This window comes from Biomphalaria glabrata, chromosome 9 (genome assembly GCF_947242115.1).
Source record: "Biomphalaria glabrata chromosome 9, xgBioGlab47.1, whole genome shotgun sequence".
NCBI lineage: Eukaryota > Metazoa > Mollusca > Gastropoda > Planorbidae > Biomphalaria > Biomphalaria glabrata.
The window spans coordinates 17,820,666-17,835,975 of NC_074719.1; the positions used below are offsets into that span (position 1 = coordinate 17,820,666).

The 15,310-nt window shown below is 38.6% G+C and overlaps 1 protein-coding gene across 3 annotated transcripts in view; it reads right to left on the reverse strand.

Annotated features, from left to right (window-relative positions):
* The window catches only part of LOC106064844 (nucleoporin NUP188-like), a 47,469-nt gene that overhangs the window by 10,943 nt on the left and 21,216 nt on the right, over positions 1–15,310 (reverse strand). For 2 of the 3 annotated variants that reach the window (XM_056041315.1, XM_056041313.1), the window contains exons 30-39: positions 14,832–15,004; positions 14,342–14,405; positions 12,807–12,880; positions 12,650–12,725; positions 11,422–11,562; positions 10,764–10,927; positions 2,852–3,081; positions 1,472–1,641; positions 1,101–1,232; positions 106–174 (exon numbers count right to left, since the gene is read on the reverse strand). In XM_056041315.1, the coding sequence (XP_055897290.1) occupies positions 106–174; positions 1,101–1,232; positions 1,472–1,641; positions 2,852–3,081; positions 10,764–10,927; positions 11,422–11,562; positions 12,650–12,725; positions 12,807–12,880; positions 14,342–14,405; positions 14,832–15,004 (1,293 nt within the window). The remainder of the gene's footprint in view (positions 1–105; positions 175–1,100; positions 1,233–1,471; positions 1,642–2,851; positions 3,082–10,763; positions 10,928–11,421; positions 11,563–12,649; positions 12,726–12,806; positions 12,881–14,341; positions 14,406–14,831; positions 15,005–15,310) is intronic. The other variant, XM_056041314.1, reaches the window with a different exon arrangement.

Below are 15,310 nucleotides of genomic sequence, written 5' to 3' on the forward strand. Positions count from 1 at the left end.
ATACACTAATATTAGAACATGTTTATGAACTACACGATTAGATTTAATTGCTAATTTGATTTATTTATGCAGGGTTTAAGGCAAGCAAATTCAAAACAAACTTACCATTTCTGTGTTGGCGATCTCTATCAATAGCAGGAAAGCAGTATAAATGAAAGAGATGCCTTGCTTGGCCTGAACATCAACAAATCAAATGGGAAGGATAAAAATGTATGAGTTTATTAGTTGTTGAAATTAAAGTGAGACAAAAGCATTTCAATTTAAACCATTTAAATGGGATAAAAATAGTATGCTTTGTTTATAATGTATATATATATTCTTCAAAACAGGAAGGTGGTGGGGTAGGAGAAGTCATTAACAGAAAGTTTTAAAAATGTGACAGAGAAACTTTTAGAAAGTGCTATAGGAGAAGATAGCTCTCCACTTTTCTAGGCATGGGAAGGCAACACAGCAAAATCTGTCTACTAAAAGGGCATGATAAAAATGTTTTCACTGAGAGAAAAGGATGAAAGGAAGCCTTGAAATGTTCTCCACAACAGACATATATATATATATATATATACACACTACAAATGAGTCTTGGAACTGACACCAAAGTGTTATTTTTCCCTAATCTTTGCATTCATAGGTGTATGAATCAATATTTTGAATGGCGATGGTCAAAGTAATAACTATATCTCAAAGCCATAGCTTTACAGATCAGAAGTATAGGCATTGTTTTTTAAAAAACCTTGATTTGTTATTGCAAAACATTTTATAGGCACTATAATTGAATCTACATATAGCTAACATTGCACATTTGTAATACAAAGAAACAAAACTTCTCAACATTTTTTGTAATTGGACAGAAACTAATAGTTTTTTTTTTAGTGTTTTGATATATAAGAAATATTCAAAAGAAAAAAATTATAAATTGAATGATAATTCGAATTTGCATAAGTACATAGCTACATACGTTAAGTTCAGGAAACTAAGTAATGAGAAGGTCTGGGCTTTTGATTGTATGGCTGTACTTGCATCATTGTACTTACATGTGCTTACATGATTCAAGTATAACAACAACAAAAAAAAAGAAATATCATGCAGAATCCCAGACTTACTTTCATGAGAGCTTCAGCTGTAGTCAGGAGAGAAGACACAATACCATGCTCTTGGATGACAGCCAATGAGCTGCTAAGATTTGAACTCTGCTGAAGCAGTTCCACTATCAGACAACAGCAAACAATTTGAAGCTGTACAAGAGAGGATGTTTGAAAGTAATTAAGTGAAAAATCTTGGGGGAAACAAAGTATTTATATCAATATAAAAGTATTTCATTCAACATCATTATAACTTAAATAAATAGCTAAATAATTTGTCTTTAGATTTATTTCTAATTTTAAGATTCAGTGAGAATTAGAAATGTATGTAATTTTTAGTTTTCAAAACATTATGTTAAAATGAGTAACTAAATGAAAAAAAGAAAACCCACTTTTATGTGAGCATTAAAGGATTCTGGTTGTTTGGATCTAGTTGTTATCTCAGAGCTATTGTTAGCTGAGCTGGCTGCATTACTTTCAACAAGGGAAGGAAGGAGCCATAAACTCTGTAGAAACACAGTGCACACGACAGGAAGTAGATCACTGATTAATGTTGGCAGATCTGAGGACACAATATTAAAGAAAGACTTAACAAATTATTTTCAAATCATGGAACAATTTTAAAAAAAAAGAGAATTTTATCCTAATCTGATGTTTCTCTGACATGATTTTGATTGTGTATCAAATTAGTGCAATTTTAAGTTACTTTTTTAAGTCACATGACAAATCTGTTAAACCAATTGAAGCCTACTGACCACAGTCAAATCCAGTTGACTGGACCCGCTATTAATCAGACCAGAAACCAAAGTATCTAAACAAATTCTAATATATACATTATATACTAAAATTGAGTTATCTATCGATAGTCAACTTCAATGTTACAATGAAAATAAACATTATGATGAAAATAAATATTATGATGCAGCCATTATTTCTCAAATGGCAAGGAGACACATGACAGCAAAAGTAAATAAGCAAAGTGATGATGTTAATTCTAGGAAAGTGACAATGCAGGAAGCATTGAAATTTTGTACACTATTTCATGAAGGAATGAAATGAAGGCAATCTCATTGCTGCATTAGCTTTGTGGTGACTGTTTTAAGTGCAGTCTGTCAAGCCAATGCATCAGATCACACTGGATTAGTTCTTGACTGCAATTTACTTACAAAAATATTCCTATTATGTTGTACATTGTTTCAAAAAACTTGTTTGAAAATTTATTTTTCAATGTTCAAAATTCAATAGCAACAGTAAGTCTTAGTTTTACATTCGCCATACTTACATAGTTCACAATAAAGTTTTAATAAACATAATATATATTATACATATATTTACTGGTAATGTGTTAATCAGACAAAAACAATGGTCCCAATGTGGTCTGATTAACCTGATGCGACTGTATATACTATATCCCTGAATATCATCAGTTTTATACATTTCAAAAAAGAACTTTAGGGGCAGAATATTGTATTATTAAGAGTCATGCACATCAGATTTTCTAGCTTCAACATAAATCAGATACTCAGACTTAGATTTTAATCAAGTAAACAACAGGCTTACAGAGCTGAACAGAAATGACTCCTTTGTGCTAATAAAATAAAGAAAGCATTAAAACATGAAGAAAAAAAAGACGTTTTTTTAAAATAATAATTCTTTAAAATATATAGCGATTAAAAAAAGGTCAAACTTTCAATATAAAAAAAATTGGTTGAGCTGAAAACCAAGAAACAGAGCTAGATTTAAATCAATTGAAGTATCTAACAATAACCTACTGTCTATTTTAGGTCCACATTGTTGAGGTATAATTTTAGGTCCACATTGCTGAAGTATAGAGGTGACCGCACCCAGAAGACCAATGTGTACAGATGGTAAGATCATGTCCACTCCAGTAGATTCTCTGATGCCTGAAATGGCACTAGTCAAACTACTGACCACATCCTCTGAAGCAGACTTGTTGGCCTGAGAACCTTCACATTGGCTGATATCTCTGTTGTAAGAGAAACTTTGTACGTAGGTAATAATTGATACTGCAGTAAACAAAATTTGTTTCTTCCCTTATATATTTTAAAAGCAAGTTAGGAAACAACTAACTAATGTTAGCCATTATCCTATACTCTTAAAGCGAGCAATTCTTGTATATATATATAAATTTTATTTCGAAAATGGCTCTAACGATTTTCTTTAAAATTTCAAGGAATGTGTATATTAATGATAAAAAAAATTCTCAACTCATTGGCCACATCGGGAAAACTCGAGGTCAACATTATATCGCTTTGAAAATGTCTCATTATCGAAAAATTAATTTTGGCTAGAATGTTTTATGAATGAAATTTTTTCCATGACGTCATAGGGAAAAAAACTTGACAACGCTTACGTCAATAGACTTACAGCAGCACACTAAAACATTTCTTCGCAAACAAGAACAAGTTTTAATGAATCAATTGGTCTAATTAAATATTTGCGCACCATCTTATTGTAGATTGATCTATTATGAAACTATGGAAGAAAAATAATGAAATTAAATTTGTTGATGTATGATTAGTTATTGTGTTTGATTTGTTGATTTGAGGCACATCGGCACAATTTAGGCCATGTCGTGCCTGCAGTCCCTTAAGGACTACTCTCTCTCTAAACAGCAAGGGCCAGATTCTATACAGTAATATAATTAAAATTAAGGTCTATTCACAGTTAAAATAGTAAAGGTAGTAAAAATTTAAATATTTGGTAAAAATCTAATGTAAATAGTGCATGTTCACAAATTCAGAAATCACATCTTCGTAGATAGCCCCACTTCCCGAATAAAGCCCAGTACCTTCCCAGGGTCGACATTATTAAATAGTGTTTTTAGATTAGTGGCTCTAAAATGTTTCGCCCTGACATCCTGGTATCTGGGGCAATCAACGAGGATATGTTCCACGGTGAGGCGAGAGTCACAGTACTCGCAAAGTGGGGGCTCCTCTCTCTTCAGTACAAAAGAGTGCGTGATGTAGGTGTGGCCAATCCTAAGTCTGGACATGGTTGTGCTACCACGCCTTGTCAGACCCTTAGATGTGGGCCGCCACCTGACATCCGCCACAATCTGCCTGAGTTTACTGTGAGTCTCAGCCTCCCATCGGTTCTGCCACTCTCGATAGGTGGCAGAGGCAATACTTTGTCTCAGGTCCGAGTAGGGGATTTGGGTTCCTGACACCGCATGATTTAGGGCTCTCTTTGCTTCTCTGTCTGCGGCTTCGTTTCCCTCAATGCCAACATGGGAGGGGACCCAGATGAAGGTGACATCCCTACGGTCATCTGTTATTAGGTCCAACAGCTTCAGGCTCTTATGTACCAATGGGATGTCAGTCTTCATCCGCCCCAAAGCTTGCAATGCAGATTTGGAGTCGGAGCAGATTATAAATTTCCTCCTTTCTGATGCCTTTACGGCCATAAGTGCAAGCAATATTGCGTGCAATTCGGCCGTAAAGATGGAGCAGCCATCGGGGAGTCTACGGGAGATTGTTTTGTTCCGAAAGGAGCAGGCACACGCGACCTTTCCCTCCATTTTGGATCCGTCTGTGTAGATGGTGCCACAATCTCCGTAGCTCTCCTGCAGTTCCCTAAAGTGGACTTGTAGTATGCTTGGGTCTGTATTTTCTTTTTTGAAATTAAGGAGGGATAAATTTAATTTGGGTTTATTCATTAGCCAAGGAGGATTCTGAGGGGTTTCTATTTTAGAGATTTGGTCAATGGGTGGGGTTAAATTTTGGATGGGTTCTCTCATTCGAAGGCCCAGCGGCTGTATGACGTTAGGCCTTCGATTGTATAATTCTACCTCTGTGGGGTTAAATATGGAGTCAAAAGCAGGGTTCGTGGGGTTGGATTTTAGCTTGACTATATACTGCATTGCAAGCTTTTTCATTCTTATATCCATGGGGAGTTCTCAAGCCTCCACATGGAGACTTGGGATAGGTGATGTACGAAACGCGCCGAGACAGAGACGCAGGGCAGCATTTTGTATTGGTTCCAGTATTTTTAGGTACGACTTCCTTGCTGCTCCATATATTATGGATCCGTAGTCTAGCTTGGATCGAATTAGACTCCGATAGAGCAGCAGCAAGGTATCTCTGTCAGCTCCCCAGTCCGTATGGCTGAGTACTCTTAGTATGTTTAATGACTTTTGGCATTTCTTCTTAAGTTCCTTAATGTGGGGGAGAAAATTAAATTTGGAATCTAAGGTGAGGCCTAAAAATTTTGTAGTTTTCACGACAGGGATCTTCTTTTTGTGTATAAATAGTTCAGGGTCTGGGTGGAGTCCCCTTAGATTACAAAAATGCATACTAACTGTTTTGGAGTCTGAGAATTTGAAACCATTATAGTTTGCCCAACCCTGAATTTTGTTTAAACATAACTGTAATTTCCTTTCTAAGGTGTTCATGTTTTTCCCATAAGTAAGAATGACAAAGTCATCGACATACAAAGAGCACTCTATGCCAGGGGACAGCGCATTTATGATGCTATTTATTTTAATGTTGAACAGGGTGACTGACAGAATGCTGCCCTGGGGTACACCCATTTCCTGGTCATGAGTGTCAGAAGCGGAGTTGCCCACTCGAACATGAAATTTTCGATCTTTCAGGAATTCCTCCACAAAACGGGGGAGGTGTCCCTTAAGCCCCATAAGCGCCAGGTCACGTAGAATGCCATGTTTCCAGGTTGTGTCATAGGCCTTTTCTATATTGAAGAATACAGCTACTAGATGTTCTCTTCTGAGTAATGCATTTCTAATATAAGCTTCCAGCCTTACCAGGTGGTCAGTTGTTGTCCGCCCCTGCCGGAATCCGCACTGGTAGTTTGAGATCACTTTATTCCTTTCCAGGTACCAGACCAGCCTACTGTTAATCATTCTTTCCATGGTTTTGCAGATGCAGCTTGTTAGTGCTATTGGTCGATAGTTAGCTGGGTCAGAGCCGTCTCTTCCCGGTTTAGGTATCGGTATAACTGTGGCTTTCCTCCAGCTGTTTGGGAAAGCGCCTGTTTGCCACACACAGTTATAGACCCCTAGCAGGACTGCCAATGAGGGTTCGGGAAGGTGCTTGAGGAACTGGTAATGGATTTCGTCTTCTCCAGGCGCTGTGTCATGTGACTTGTCCAGCGATTCCCTCAGTTCCTCAAGCGAGAACGGTTTGTTGTAGTCTTCATTGTTCTCTGACCTGAAATCAATGGGGTGTCTTTCCTCCCTGGTTTTGACTTTTTGGAACTCTGGCGTGTAGTGTGCAGTGGATGATTTTTCTGCTATTGAGGATGCAAGGCAGTCAGCTATTTCTCTGGGGGACGTGACAGTTCGTCCTTGATTTTTCAAATGCCCTATTGCATTTGATTCTTTCCCTTTGATTCGCCTTACTGCCTTCCAAACCGCTCTAGCAGAAGTTTTGGCATCCAGACTGCCGACAAAACTTCTCCAGGAATTCCTTTTGGCTGACCGTATGGTTTGTCTAGCCTTTGCTCTAGCTATCCTGAATAGCTTTAGGTTTTCCTGGGAAGGATTCTTTATAAATGCAGCCAGTCGTTTTTTCCTATCACCAATAGCACTTTTGCAAGCTGTATCAAACCATGGTTTGCTAGGCCGTTTTGGATTTGCAGAGGTTAGGGGTACAACTTTCCTGGCTATACTTAGTAGCTTGCTAGCAAAGGTATCAGCTGGGTTCTGTTCATGGAGGATATTTTCTGTGATATCCTCAGAGCATCTTTTTTGGAATTGTTCCCAATCGGCCTTATTCAGTTTCCACCGCTGAGGTCGTCCCAATGAAGGGAGATTGTTAGTAATGATGATTGGGAAGTGATCACTTCCCCGTAGATCATTGCTAACTGACCATTTAAAATCGTCCAGAAGTCCGGGGACGCATACGGTGAGGTCAATGCATGTGAATGATCCAGTTCCTGGGTGCAAGTAGGTCGGTGATGCATCATTAAGTATGCATAAATCATGTTGGAGGAAGATATCCTCCAGCATACGACCTCTTGTGTCGGTATTGTTGGATCCCCACATGGTGTTATGGGCATTGAAATCCCCAAGGATTAAATAAGGCCGGGGGAGTTGTTTCAATAGGTCCTCCATGTCTGTTCGGTTTAATGGAGCGCCTGGTGGTAGATACAGGCTGCAGCAAGTGATAACCTTGTGAAGGGTTATCCTAGCTGCTACGGCCTGTAGTGTGGTCTGTAGTTCTACCCTCTCATGGGGGATGCTATCCTTCACAAGGATACAGACTCCACCTGATGCTCTCTCTGCATCCTCAACATTCTTGGTGTAAGCACGGTAGCTTCGGAAGCTGATGCAATCTTTTAGAAATGTTTCCTGTAAGCAGACAGCTACAGGAGTCTCAGAGTCCATCAGTAGCTGCATTTCCTCGTAATTGGCCTTGAGGCCTCTACAATTCCACTGTACAATTCTGGAATCCATGGCTTATTCTAGATGACCTACTTGGAGCTATTTGGCCTTGGGAGGCCCCCGGGGGGGGGGGGTCCCTTTATTCCAGTGACCTTGGTATTTTTATTCTTGGGTTTGGATGGAGAGGAGGACAACCCCCTTTTGGGGGAAGTCTTTCTCTCTGGAGAGGGGAGATCCCTCTGGTTAGAGCGGAGGTTATTTCCTCCTCTCTCACCTCGGGCATCCTCTCCGCTTTGATTTCTCCCCTTAGGGAGTTGGTCAACCTCTAACTCAGTAGAGGTTGGGGTGTCTGGCTGGGTTCTCTGAGGAGAACCTGTGTCAGACATGATGTCTCCGGGTTCTCCCGGAGTATTGGTTTTGACATGCTGCTCAGTCTCCATGCTCTCATCAGCGAGCACAGAGAACCTGTTCTTTAGCATGACAACAGGGCTTTCTTGTTTCTTCAGAGGTGTGTTCTTTGGCGGTGTTTTCTTCTGAGTTGGGGGAGGAGGAGGGGGTGGTGGGGTCAATGTGTCCATCTGTGTGGCTATGGATCTTCCTTTCTTAGCAACAGCCTGGGCATAGGTCTTTGTCAAGCCGAATTGGCCCTTGGGTAGGGCCAGTACAGCCGATTTCGCCTGGCTAAAGGTACATCCGTTTCTTGCCTTGTACTCCTGCACGGCAACCTCCTGTTTCCACACAGGGCAGTCCTTGGAGTAGGCTGAGTGGCCAGCTTGACAGTTTGGGCATTTGAACTGGGCTGTGCAGCCCTTGTCCTCATGACCCTCTCCAGCACATCTGGCACACACAGTGTTCCTCTTACAGACTGCCGCGCCGTGTCCATAACCCTGGCACTTGAAGCACCTCATGGGGTTAGGTATGTAGGGCCTCACTGGAACTCGTAGGTATCCTGCCTTCACATACTCTGGCGGTGTCCTAGTTCCGAATGTGAGGATAATAGTGGCGGTTTTGACCTCCTCACCCTCCCTGCGCCTGGTAATGCGCCGGGCATGGGTGACTCCTTCAATGCCCTCCACTATTTCCTTCTCGGAACATTCCAGTAGGTCCCTAGAGCTGATTACACCTCTGCTGGTGTTCAGACTCTTGTGTGGCATGACTTCCACTTGGAGATCACAGAGTCTTCTGCATCTTAAAAGCCCATCAGAGTGTGTCTTGCTGTCTACTTCTACAAGGAGTTCCATTGTTTTGTGTAGCTTAGACACACTCTTGGGCTCTCCCACTACTGACTTGAGTCCCTTATAGATAATAAAAGGGCTCAACTTGGTCAGGCTTTTTCCCTCCTCTGTGCATCTAACCACCAGAAATGATGGCCAGGTGGCACAGCTTTTTGGGACCTCCTCTTTTTTATAGTCAATTCGTCGTTTCTTGCCCAGACATAGGTCTGGGGCAAGTAGTTTTGTGTGTGTTTTTTGGTCCATATATATTTTGGTTAATTCGGCACCTGTGCTCCCCACCCGCCATCGAGTCCAACAAGGGGACGGGCCATTCAGATGTCCAGAATGAGCCCGCCAGGGCTACACAGGTGCTATACTCAGTCAGCTGCTACATCGGACATGTGTCCGATACAGCAGCTCCCTGATTGACCCTCCAGCCACCGCCCTCCAGCATAGGTCGACGACCTATGCTGGTAGCTCGGCATGACCAGCCGGTTGACCCAGAGCGGGCCATCTGGGTCTCAGGTCTAGGGGAACTTGGAGCCAAAGTATTGTGTTGTTGTGGTTTATCCTCAGATAGCCACCACTCAAACACCAGGATCTCTTTATCCCCCCTTACCCGTCGCAGTCCACGGCAAACGGACTGGTCTAGGACGTAGTGAGAATTTAAAGTTAAGGAGACAGTGTGATGATCAATGAAGGCAGACTTAGGAAAAGAGGAGGCAGACACAATGATAGAAAAGAAGTAGGGCACTTTTGAGCTCCAAAAGTGCTAAGGAAAGAGGAGCGCAGTTTAACGTCATTTCTCGGGACGTTAGTTATTGTGTTTTAATGGCTTTATAAATTGTTTACACTTTAATTGCGTAGACCTGTAGGTAGCTTTTACTTTAATATTATTTTGCTGGTGTCCCATACCAAAACATAAGAAATGGTCATAACACAGCTTATCTACGCCTTACTTGTACACACTTAAGATGATACTCAGGGCGGGCCTTAACATTTGCGGGGTCCTATATGAAATAGATTGCGCACAGTCCAGTTAAGGATAATGAGTGAAAATAAAGATTTAGTATTCGAAAATAAATTCGTCTTTGCATTACATTTTTATTAAATGAAAACAAAAAATGTCTATTGGGATTCAAAATCAAGGCTTTCAGTTCTGTAACCATTGTAAACAGGGGTTTCATTTTGCTAGCATAAGTATCCCCAACCTTCAATTTGCTCAACTATTGTTTGGAACTCAATTACTAGGGTTGTTCCATATTTCTTCAGAGTTATGTGGTGGTGGTGTTTACATCTCACGCTATGCATAATTTCATATAGGCTATAGTGTGAAACTGAAGCTCTATAGGGCAATATCTAATAGTTTTAATTAATTTATAAGCAGTGAACAATAATTTATTAACTGAAGGAACATAATGTACACCCATTTGATAGTTTAAACCTTAGAAAGATGATGCAGAAACATATAAACATTGTAGTCTGTAGGTCTATTAATTTAGCCTTGTAGGCCTAATAGATCTAAGTGATTTGGAGGTGAGGTGGTTGAGTGGTAAACCACTAGGCTTCCGATTCAAGGTCCTGGGTTTGAATCATGGTGAAGATTGGGTTAAAAAGGGTGTCATGTGACCAGCACAATGACCAACAGCCTTTACTTTTCCCCAACAAATGTCAGGTACCCATAAAAGCTGGGTGAACTCAGAGGTACCCAAAGATCCCAAAATTAAAAATCCCAGTCTTCACCAAGATTCAAACACGGAACCCCTAGTTCGGAAGCCAAGCACTTTACCGCTCAGCCAACACACCTCCTTTAGCTTAAGAGATATGGAACAACCCCATGGAATCTAGATGCATACAAGAGCATCCTTAAGTTCAGTATTAAAGATTCGAACCTCCACTAGAAATGCAATTGAGACCAACAGTTTAGCAGCCAAGCATTTAACACTTTGCCAAGACCAAAATGAAATAGAAAGTATAAGAAATCATCAATGTTATTGAAAAAATATAAACTAAACAAGGATTCAAGCTCAGTCAAGCTTCTGACCACTATGAAATCCTAAAAACAAAATTAATATACTTGACATTATGGTTGATGTTTCTACTTACTTTCCCCATGATTTGATTAATGTAAAATACAGCCCGCTGGCTATAGAAGCAAGTTTCATCTTCACAGGCGTTGGATCACCTGATTCAAACTGAGCATTGATGCCATGAAGCAGGTCAAGAAGAATTGTATATTTTATCTTGTCAGACAGCTTAATGTCTGTGACCTGAAGACCAATGTGAATTATTTGTATAGCTTGTAGATACAGTTTTGTTGTCATTAGACTATGAACAATATGATTGAAATGAAGATTTTTAGTTGGGATGGACAAATTACAACAATTTCAAAATGTAGTTCAAATTATTCTCTGTAAAAACTGAATGCTTTCTATGGTTACTTATTGGGGATGTATTGATGTCAATGAGAACATTTGTAGCTGAAAAATAAATTTCTTTATTAGGAATTGAAATGGAGGCATCAATTTATTAGTGTAAAAAGTAAAATTAAGTAGAAATATAGCAGAGATAATGGCGATGCTGGCCAAAACGTTCGCAAGACTGCACACAACATCTCAGGACCTCACCTCACTCCTCTGCAAGAGGAATATGACATGATTGGAGAGACTTGCCCAGTATTGAGACACGTGGAGGAAGCTGGTTGGTGGCCTATGCCCCACACCACAGGTAGAGATGAGATAGCGATGTGTAGTGAGATATTCACCTTATAACATGTTAATGTAGTCAAGAAACTCTTCCATGCTAAGAGCAAATTAAGAGCTGGGAGGTCTGCCACTGTCTGGTCATGATGTGCTTCCAATGCTTTGGTTTCCTTGGCCGCTGTAAGAATGCAATCTTTAATAGCCTGTGGAGATAAGGAAAGCTGTCAGTGCAAAAATCAAAGAGAGTATTGCATTGAGGAAGGAGTTTCTGAAGGGAAGTTTACATGGCAGATATAAGACTAGGCATTAATTCCTCTAAAAGAAGCGTTTCCTCTAAAAGAAGTGCCCATCAATAAAAGAAAGTCAAAAGTATCTTATCTTATATAATACAGATGTTACTTCAAAAAAGAAGATGATTACGTCCTACGCGTCATGCATTTAGTCATGCATATTAACCAATGACCTAAATTCTGCCAAGTCACTGATTTTCCTGGCTAGCTCAGGCAAACCATTTCATGCCCTAATAGCACTAGGGAAGAAGGAGTATTTGTACAAATTTGTCCTAGCATATGGGACGAGGAATGTGCCTTTATCTTTGTGTCTTTCCCTAGCATATGGGACGAGGAATGTGCCTTTATCTTTGTGTCTTTCAGAGTATTTTATTAAACTTTGTTTTTGAATTTGAAGATTATGGTTCAGTGTTTTATGTATAATTGCTACTTTACTTTTGAGTCTTCTGTCCTGAAGGCTTTCTAAATTTAGTGATTTTACTAAAGGTGTTACTCTAGTCAAATGTGAATATTCATTTGTTATGAATCTCACTGCTCTATTTTGTGTCTGTTCCAGTTTCTTAATGTTTTCTTGAGGGGTCCCAAATGGAGGATGCATATTCTATTATTGGCCTAACCAAGGTTAAATAACATTTTAGTTTTATGTTCTTATTTGATTTATAGAAATTTGTTTTAATAAACCCTAATGCTTTATTTGATTTTTTTATAGTAGCAAGTAAAAACCCAGATATCATCAGAACATAAAACCAGATCTATGATGAGCTTGCTTTAGTATGTTCTACATTTATGTTTTAGAATATAAAAAAAAAATAAGTCTCACATATACCAACAAATAATTGTAAACATTTAAACAGTAAATATTCTTTGAAAACAAAGACTGTAATTCACTGATCTTTTACATTGCCTACTAATACTTGTGGACTAAAACTACAACAAAAACACTATTACACATTACTTACATTTGACCAGTACAACAAAAACACTATTACACATTACTTACATTTGACCAGTACACTATCCTTTCATTGGCAAATGTTGAGCCCAGATTTTTCTTAAAGCTGCTACTAAGCTGGGAACTGAAAAATAAAGAACAAAATATTGAACATAGCTACTGAGTTGGAGGCGATGCTTGAAACCGTATCAAGTCACCAACTTACGTAGGTACAGCATGCACTTCCAGAGCTGCAAGTCTCAAAGCAGATGCACGCAGTCTTGTTTGAAACTTGAAGGCCTGATGAAAAAAAAAAAAATGAACTTCTCAATTTCAGGCAATGAGCCATTAGTTTCAGACTAAACAGAATTATAAAACACTTGGAGACATACAAAGATCAATGTTAAATTCTTATACTGGAACAGACATGGACAAGAAGTCAAGTCTAGTACAGTATAAAGTGAGTGTAACCTTTCAGAGGCTATAAAGAAAGAATGAAAAGTGTACCTTAGAATATAGTAGGCAGCCTTACTAGCTATAAAGAATGAATGAAAAGTGTATCTTAGAATATATAGTAGGCAGCCTTACTAGCTATAAGGAAAGAAGGAAAAGTGTATCTTAGAATATAGTAGGCAGCCTTACTAGCTATAAAGAATGAATGAAAAGTTGAAAAAGGCCGTTTTGGCGCCGCCGTTTTGGCGCGAGCCGTTTTGGCGCGAAATACATTATGTATGTTTATTCATATCTATGTTTTGCATGAGTGTTTGTGTTAAGACATATTTTTCACGTACTAAATTTAAATGTGTGTTTATTTTTCACATCATTTTATAAACATTTTGGCTTGTGTATGTGTGGTTATTAAGAGGCACACTTTTATTTTCAAATTTTTTTTTAAAGATATTACTTTAAAATTAAAAACAAAATGAAACGATGATAGACTAAAAATTGATGCAATTATTTGTTAACATTAACATTGGTTTATTTAATGACTGTAAGGTATCTCCAGCTATACATACCAAACACTTGCTAATAATAAGTAAAAATATAATGCATGTACCATGTTTCTCAAAATACTTTAAGTTAAGTATACATAGACACCATGGTTATTTGCCTAAGTCACTGGAATTCAAGGGTTCATTTAAAAAAAGCTACGTGCTTATTGAATTATCGTCAAATGATATCTCGCGCCAAAACGTCCCGTCGCCAAAACGGCGGGGCCAAAATGGCGGCGCCAAAACGTCACGTACCGATGAAAAGTGTATCTTAGAATATAGTAGGCAGCCTTACTAGCTATATAGAAGGACAAGATCAACACATTGACAGACATTAGTACATTCAATGTAAATTATGAATCGATTGTGTCAATATAAATATTTAGATCTGAAAACAAACATTAATGTCAAGTTACAAGTTACAAAGAAATCACTGAACTTTTCGGTGTTGTGTCTTTTCTGGAATATTGTTATTTACTGGGAAAAAAAGTTCTTATCATCACATTTCCAATAAGGATGATTAAAGACATCTTAGTCTTAGAACACAAGTGACTCTATTAGAGTAGAGACACAATCTAATACTATTACTTGACAGCCAAGTGGACTTCATTGACTACTTGGATGTACAAGGGAGTCTTATAAAACTTTATTCCTTTTATCTCAGAACAAAGTTTGTTGTAATCAATAACAGAATGGGAACCAAGTTCAAAACTGGATATAATTTTTAATACATAGATATATTCTAAATATTCTACGAAGTTAGTTTTACCTGTTTGTCTGCAACTGGGAGGTCCTTCAACAAGGGTGCTAACACACTGGGCCAGAAACTATCTCTGAAACAAAGACAACAGCAATAATTCAAGTTGTAGTCACTGAATGTGCAACTATTTCATATGAAGCCAAAATTTAAAATAAATATTCAACTAGCAGCTCAATAACAAATGTCTGCTATGCTCTTAGTAATCACCAAAGGACAGCTTAGAACTGAATTAATAGACTTGAATATTTAGACAGTAAATATCATTTGAAATAACAATCAACCATCAATGCATCAAGCTGAAGTGCTTATTAAAACCACAACCATCAATGCATCAAGCTGAAGTGCTTATTAAAACCACAACCATCAATGCATCAAGCTGAAGTGCTTATTAAAACCACAACCATCAATGCATCAAGCTGAAGTGCTTATTAAAACCACAACCATCAATGCATCAAGCTGAAGTGCTTATTAAAACCAGCCATGTATTAAATGTACTCACTTATCTCTGAGAACAGTCATGGGTGTTTCTCTCATTCCATGCCACAGAGAGTGAACAAGGTCCAGACAGGCACACAGCAGTTCAGGTGGACATTCATAAGTACACTGTTTTTTGACCTCCATCAAGTCCAGCAGTATGGGCAGGCAGCTGTTACGTCCAACTTTCAAATCGGGCTGAAATTAGAAAAAAAAAAAAAATTAGTAAAATTATCAACACTGTTGTTGGCCGCCTTTGTAGAACATTTCTTCATGTGGTTATAGAGTTGTACTTTAGAGAATTGCACTTTAGGTAAGTATAAGTGTTAGTCTGGGTGAAATTATGTAAGTTTAACTGGGAAACTGAAAACAGGGGACAAGTGAGCTAAGATAAACTTAAACTAGCAAATAAATCTCTAACTTGAAAAGAAATGATGGATAAAATTATAATATCTATTTACAGAAATCCTACATAAGCTTTAGGTAAAAACATTTTAATCTAAC